General features: G+C 43.8%; 1 protein-coding gene across 2 annotated transcripts in view; it reads left to right on the top strand.

The window, feature by feature from the left end:
- Positions 1–486: 486 nt before the first annotated feature.
- Positions 487–7,912, top strand: part of LOC147659505 (endoplasmic reticulum-Golgi intermediate compartment protein 2-like) — a 234,829-nt gene continuing 227,403 nt past the window's right edge. The window contains exon 1 of one of the 2 annotated variants that reach the window (XM_086951692.1): positions 487–598. Coding sequence is in view for 1 of the 2 variants with exons in the window: in XM_086951691.1 (XP_086807817.1) it covers positions 513–598 (86 nt within the window). In the remaining variant the exon portion in view is untranslated. The remainder of the gene's footprint in view (positions 599–7,912) is intronic. The other variant, XM_086951691.1, reaches the window with a different exon arrangement.

Below are 7,912 nucleotides of genomic sequence, written 5' to 3'. Positions count from 1 at the left end.
GTTCCTTTACAAAGAAATATTGATAAATGTGACTAAAAGAACCTACGCTTAGATTAAGTGAAGCCCTTGTGTTCTGTTTTACTCTCAGATATGAGATGGGTATATCGGAAGCATTCTGCAGGCTACCTCTTCTAACTAATGCTTTCCATTTATCAATGTTGTAGATTTCAGTTATTTCAAACATTCCAACTTCCACACTTTTAGCAATAGAAAGACATTTCCAAAATGTGTACTGAAGCTTTCCACATGAGTGAAAACCACTGTTCCTTACATATATTTATGTCTGGTGTTGTTAACTTGTAAGCAGGACCAGTTTGACAATGAAAGTGTAAGGACATTTGTGAATAGGAATAAAAGACTAAACGTACACAGCTCATGGCACAATTTGCGCTTATTGTTTTTTCAATGTGTCATGCATTTATATTCTTAGAAACTAAGAGCCGTACTAACTTACATGTTTTGTTTTATTTTTTTGTGTGTGGTTTTCAGTTTCTATCCTAGCCTTTACTGTCATGCTTGTGTTGACAGTCATGGAGTTCTTTGTGTATCGGAACACGTGGATGAAGTATGAATATGAAGTAGACAAAGATTTTTCAAGGTAATAGCCTCTCTACTACCCCCCAAACCCCTTCTCCCATACCCAAAAAAAGCCTTTGCCATGACTTTATTTCCAAGGTAGTCATTTACAGCCCTGCTGAATGCTTTTTGACCTTGTTCCATCGTATGAAAACTTGACAAATTATCAGCTATATTCCTTGTTTGTGACTGATCCTAAGGTGCATTTTTGGCTATTCTACATTTCAACAAACAAAAGCGTATTTTAAAGCATCTACCTTACTTTGGACAGTTTTTCCTGAATATTTGTACAAAAGCAGCCCTCTTGAGACTAACACTTTGCAAGAGTGGCACTCATTACCATCATCCATAGACTCATAACCTTCCTTGGCGTTTCACTCCTATACTCAAGCTCTCTTATTAAAAATAAACAAAATAAAAGGTCCAAAATTGCTGTCTTCTGAGGACAAAGGAATAGTTCTGGGCATTTTAGCGTGTCTGCACAAACTCTCTTATTTAAATAGAAAATGTCCTCGTTGCCAGTATTGTCATTTCAAAGAATATTGAATACTCCACAGAAGGTAAGAGAAGAACGTCTTTATTCCAGTCATCCACTCTCCTCAAATCCTATATCACCTCAACATTCTAAGGTGAGCTCCAGGAAGAAGATTCTATCACAGAAGAGGGAATGGGGAACTGGGAGGAACCATGTTTTTAGAGACATTGGAAAAGATACATACATATGAGAAGATTACAACAGGTTTGTTAAACTTGATTTTTAAATCTGTTCACTGAAAAGATGGTCCCTGCAATGACACGATCATTTGTTTTCAGTTTAGAACATCTCAAGAGTTTGAGGAAGGGTTCTTGTATAATGTACAATTAGATGTTTAGGTGCAGCTTATTGTCTAAGGCTATTTGGGGTAGACCCCACCTCCCATACCTGTTCCTTCTTTCCATCACTTCACTGCAGAAAGCCCCGGGAAGGTGAGCATTTGTCAGATAACTAGGGTATGGCTGCATGTAGGGTCTGGAGTGGTCAGGGATAGGTGTGCTTTTTCTTTAAAATAAAGTGCGTGCACCACAAACCTCTGCTTGTAACTTACTCAGTAGGGATTTTTTCAGTTTCGAGCTGATGCATTGGGGCAAATGGAGGCGCTGGAGCTGTGTTCCAGGTGCTGATTTCAGGCAACTCTGCAGCAGCCGCATGTGAAGTGTAGAGTCTGATTTCACTTTGTGCCCTCTGCAACCGCTTTGGTTTGTCCCATACCTACTGGGTCTATGTGCCATTGATCATTAGTGACCCCTCCGGTCAGAACATAATCCGCGAGTCACTGAGCACGTCTGCTCTGGGCTTTCAGGCATTTACTCATCATGCCTTCTAAGCCATCCTTCTTGTATGTGAGTTTTTACAGAGGCTTAGCACAGCCATTTCCTTAAGTCACTTTCACCTTGTCTATTGAAATGTATTTTTTTAAAATCCGAAATCACTGCGCTGTGAATAATTTAGGTAGTAGTGCCTCATGCAGCAGTGACATTCTGAATATCAATGCTTGCCATTACTCAGTTGGTTAATGCACTTTTGGGTGTAATTTCCAGTGGCAGGTTTATAGCTTCAAAAAATAGCCTTGAGGTTTAATGTGCCTTGTACAAGGGCATGTGTATTGCATATTAAGTTAGGTCAGATATATGTGGTTACTGCTTTTGTTGCTGACCGATAACTTGTAGGTAACAAGTTACAGTCCAGTTAAAATACCTTAGAGTTATGCACTCTCTACAAGCAGCTGCATGTAACCTGCAAAGCAGAAGTTTGTATCCTTGCAGGTTTTAACTAAATTGGTTCATTTGGGTAGTAACAGACACACAAAAGGTGATGGGAGGAATGCTTCCAATTCGCCTAATCACTGGCAAATGCTTGGGGTAGCATCCCAACCTGTTATACTTTTGTCCACCATACCACCCCAGTTTGTACCCAACCATATGCAAATTAGCCTTGACCATGCTCCTCACTGAAACAGTCCAACCCGAACTGCTGGTCTAGGTCTTCAGCAAACCCTAACACAAGCAACCTAGGACCAGTTTCGCCCTGATAAGAGCTTATCTGCTAGGTAAAGCTTTGTTCCTGTGGCACATTGAGCATGGGATCCACGTTTGGGCATACCCTGGTCATTTAGGGTGGTATATCAAACACAGAGAAGATGTGAAGAATGCTTGCAATTTGTTTAACCACTGGCAATCGCTCTGGCTGCATTCCAAACCATTGTTCCTTTGCCCACCATGCCACCTCATTTTGACCCAGCCAATTGAAATCAGCCTTGACCTTGCTCCTTGTGGAAACAGTCCCGCCCGAACTGCAAGACCAGGTCCTCACAGAACTGAAACAAAAGAGAAACTCCTTGTGTGTTGCTTGTTTTCCAGTTCAGAGAGCAGAGCACCTAGCTTGGCAGTTCGAGCTGAACTGTCCCATTGGAACAGAGTCAAGAGTGGTTTGCATATAGCTTGGTCTAATCTGAGGTAATATTGTGGGGACAAGAATGATGGGTTGGAATGCTAACCGGAGCGATTGTCAGTGGTCAGACTTAATGCAAGCATCCTCCCATCACCTTTGTGTGGTTGGGTAGTAACAATTCACCCTTTATGCACTTTATATACGTTTTCTATAGCAGTGTCTCGAGGGTATACACCTCTGTGCAATTACAGGATTTTCTGTGTCTCAGTCTGGAATTTTACCTGCAAATTCCAGACCCAGTAATCTGAAGCACTTAGACACTGGACCCAGTCCTGACAGAGGAGTTATCGGGGCTATGGACAACTGCAGCACCTTGTCCTCTTATTGCAGCAAGAGGGAACACAAAATGTTCCCCAACTTTCTCTTCTACTCGTGACCTTCCCTTTTCCCCTTACTATCTGTTACCTCCACCATAAGGCAAAACAATCCCTACATCTATTTACCACCTGCTAAAAACTGATTCTGAATGGATGTAGATTTGGGCGCGTTATTTTCTACGGAATGGAGAAAACACACACAGAATAGAACCTAGTGTTCCTGGGTCTATGCGTTATTCCCAAATCTGGGGAAAATAACACATAATACTGGAGAATACTGAACAGAGTTGGTGATTCCAGTTCACAGTAAGCTTGAGCCATAATACAGGGAACTCAAAATAAGGGTGTAAGTGCCCAAAAAAGTCTATTTGTATTGCGCTGTATAAAAGATGTTAAACACATAAGCAAGTTTCAGCTGACTGGGTCAGGTTCCTTGCCCCACCTACGTCTGCCATGTGCATGTGGCCCCTCAGTGAATTCCATCTGACGTCTAAACTCTGGGAGGGGGATTGGCATGGTATCAAGGGTAGGCCTGCTCCATGTTTAACTGGCTGTTGCTTATATGTTCGAGCACCATGGGGAGGATCTGTGGTTTAGTTCTTTTTTTCTTTTCTCACCTATCCAGTGGCAGTAGCATGAAGGACTGTTTCTTTTGCCCCGTGCCACAGACTGAACTGGAGTTCCTTTCCTTCGTTCTGACCTCTTCCTCCACTTGCCCTCTGTTTTTCAGTCTACCTTGGGACCCCTTATCCTATGCTGCTAAGGGGTTGAATTGAACTCGTCTTATCTCCGCCCAGGATCATCTATACTTCCTATCATTATCGCCCTCAAGGGCATGCTCTTATTAATAGCTAATCAAGGCTTCCCATCCATATTTGAAATGTAAAAAACTAACAGACCTGGAGAGGGAGGGCTGGTTGAAGACCTGCAGGTGAAGTAATGAGGTAATGTAGCACGAGGAGCTGAATCAGTTGACAGTCGGTGGTCTGTCAGGACACACACATTAATTGCACACAGTAAATGTGATCGGTAATCTGTTTTGCCTTGCTCAATGAGTTAGAAACTCAATATTATAACACCTCTGTGGGTCAAAGAATCTATTGCAGATACCTATGTATAGCCAGAAGTCTCACCTTATAACACTAGTGCATTAAACACTTGAGCTATCTCACCAAATAGTGAGTTCTACACAGAATAAATATGGCGATTGTGTCTACTGCAGAGCATTGTATGCAACATGCAGATCACTTATTTATACTAAGTTTCATAGTTCAGTGGATTAATGCTGTTGTTGCAGAGATCCTTGACCCTCCTGCAGGAGACAAGTTACAATAATAGTATAGCAGCTCATGGAGTTTTACACTATCTGCAAACAATTGTGTATAATGTTCAAGATAACGTAATGTTTTGTAACTTTAAAGTTGTTAAAATTAGTTCTTTTGAGTGATTTTTACATTCATTTTAGGTCTCGCGTGTGTTGCAGGACAGAGCCCTGCTTCGCCTCCGCAAGAGATTTTGTAGGAGAGGTTTTTCAGAAGAGGGCTTTAAGCCCCGTCTTATTTCAATTGGCTGGCGTCACCGTTTATGCTAAACGGTGGCCAGCCATTTAAAATGAGCTATGTATGTTGCCTCCCTTTGGCTTTTTCTGCCTGCCCACTTGGACTGGCTCTCCTGCTTTCCTTCTGTCTTACGCAATTTCTTATCTTTATGGGGCCATGTGTTTAAACACATGGCCCCATAAAAACAAGAGATCCCCATGCTTCTGCGTGATCCTCTTTCGCTTGTTTTTATAGTGTTTTGTGGTCTGCTGAAGTTGTCTGTGGTGTATAGGAATTTGGGGCCAGATCGAAAGGAAAATGTCTATTTATTAAAGCAGAGACTGACGTGCCTCTCAGGAAATGAAAGGGGTCAGTCACGATTGTGTGTGTGTCCCTTTCCGGTGTCTGCATAGCTGCCAAGGTTTCAGATTGCTCATGTGTGACATTTTCATAATTTCAATGTAGTTATGAGTGACATTCAACGACTGAGTGACACTTTCTCGCAAGCAAAATCAAGCAATGAAGACGAGGGAAGCATATTAAATAATATCCTCCTTCTTTCTCCTCGTGTGTTTTTCTCTCTTACTCTGGGTCAAAGTCATGATGAAGAAAAATAAGTGCTGGCCTCCAAAAATTAGTGTTGGCAGGCCCCATCTGCAACCACCAGCTCAAATTAAGCATTGGCTGGGGGTGTTGGAGGAGATATAATGCTGACAGAGTATGTGCTGGAACTGATGGCTAATTTCTATTGCTTCGCACTCCAATTCTTAAGTAATATGTCAGCTGACATTAACCTATAGAAGAAAGGAAAGTAAGTACCACCGAGAAACGAGGGAGGCCTTAGCAGCACATTTTTAGCTCCTAAGTTTAACCTCTTCCATGCTCATGACGGCTCCCGGCCGTCATGAGTCACGGTGGGCTTGTGCTGATGACGGCTGGGAGCAGTCATACCCGCGATTGGAATCTTCAGCACTGGAATTCACGCCGCAGCGATGAGGTTAAAGAGCGGATTAGCGAAGGAGGTCTGAGATTTATTACCACCACACTTGGCAACTACAACAAACACTCACTCTCTCACTCCGCCAAACACTTGTCTTGACACACATAATTACTCTAACAAACACAACTGTACACCACCAAATAAATAACATCACACACACACACACAGTCCAATCCAGAGGAAAGCTTGCACTGCTGAATCTGAGTGTGGTGAGCTGAAAGCATTCCACCATTTATGCGTGTACTGTGCTTTAGCTGGTGCCGTTATTGAGATCTTTAAACTCTTCCATAGAACACACTTCCAGGGTCTCTTCAACAGACTCTGAACTGTCCATGATAGTGCCATGCGTGACCAAAACAGCATCTGTTGACTTCCATTTCAATACTGAAAACTCGCACATGACACTCAGAAACTTTCAAAAACAAAGCGCTGCTTTAACATTACCTTTTTCTTCCTTCTGTATTTGAGCTATTTATGTCTTCTATGCTCCTTCTGTATATCTATCATCCCTCCACTTCTCCCTTACGTTCCCTAATGCCCTTCTGTCACTTCCCTTCCTTACTTTCTTCCTCATTTTCAATATTCACACTTTTTTTTACAATGATATGAAAATGTTTATTAGTGTCACAGTTATTTGCATTTGTTGAAAAACAGTCCTGTGCAACGAGTCCCACGGTTTGTGAATAGCTCTCTGCTGCATGATTTATGTGGCAAATATTTGAAAGGCTCTGCTCTTGCACAGACTCTTTGTGTCAGAGCCGGCCCCGGCTCGGCTCGGCTCTGCTCTCCGTTTTGTTTTGTTGATTCACTCACCGGGCAAGCTCCACTTGTGCCAAGGAGCCGCCTGAGTTTCACGCTTCCTCTCCACGCCAGCTGAAGTGGCTGTGGGGAGACTGATTAACATACTGAAATAAATCCAGCAGCTCGCCTCACCTCACGCACAACACCAAGATACCCGGCATCACACTGGCTAAGAGGCATAAAGCAGGGGGGGGGGGGGGGGGTGCTGCCCACGGGCACTGCTGCCAACGAACACCAGTTGCAGAGTAGGCCACAACGCGTTGTCACTTAGTTTGGACTTGAAGTGCAGGGCACAAGAAACAAGCAGAGAACTGCTGCCTCCAAACCCAATAAACTCTGCCCGTGTCCTGTACACAAGAGCTGTCGAATCACATGCGCGGCTGATAAACAGCCTCACACTATAACAGCTGCTCTGTCTTTGCTTTTATCAGCACCCAGCTTTGCCCGGAATGTACACTTACCTTACCTGGACCCTGTCCGTTTGGCGACCTGTTTGTTGTGACAGCCAAGTCACATGAGGCTGCACCACGGCCGGGATGAGGGAGTGAGACTCACTTGGTTGATGAATGCAGCCAGCCCCCATGTTGATGTGTGGTGGGTGCTTGCCAACTCAGACTCTCAAAAGATAAATTAGTTTGCAATTCTTCACTAGGTGTACAGCAGGCGGAGGTCAGATAGCTCACACTTTGTCCACTGCATGCTGCTAGCAGCGCACTAGGCTCATGCTGCTAATCCTAATGGTACAAAAGGGGGTGGTGATGGATGGAGCATCCGAACCAATCAAACACTCACACCCAGTCAACAGATCTGGCTTGGCAGTTCGGCTGAACTGTTCCCATGAGGCACAGGGTCAAGGCTGATTTGCATATGGCCATGTCTGAACTGGGGTGGTGTGGAGTGCAAAAAAACGATCTATTTAGGCCCAGATCTCTGTACTGGGGTGAATGTATGACATTGTTCTGCATTCTGTCCATCAATTGTTGTTTTTGCATTTGTCACACCGAGTGGGATGGGTATGCTCAGACGTGAGTCCCATGCTGTCCACACCACTGGAGTTAAGCTATCCTGGCTGAAGACGGCTAATGGGCAGAAACCAGTCCTAGGATGCTTTATTCCGGTCCAGAAAAGACCTGGCCTGGCAGTTCGGGCTGGACTGTTCCCATGAGGCACAGGGTCAAGGCTGATTTGCATA

This window comes from Lissotriton vulgaris, unplaced genomic scaffold (assembly GCF_964263255.1).
Source record: "Lissotriton vulgaris unplaced genomic scaffold, aLisVul1.2 SCAFFOLD_703, whole genome shotgun sequence".
In the NCBI taxonomy this organism is placed as follows: Eukaryota; Metazoa; Chordata; class Amphibia; order Caudata; family Salamandridae; genus Lissotriton; species Lissotriton vulgaris.
Note: the sequence above shows the minus strand (reverse complement) of the source record. Positions and strands in the feature narration are given on the sequence as shown.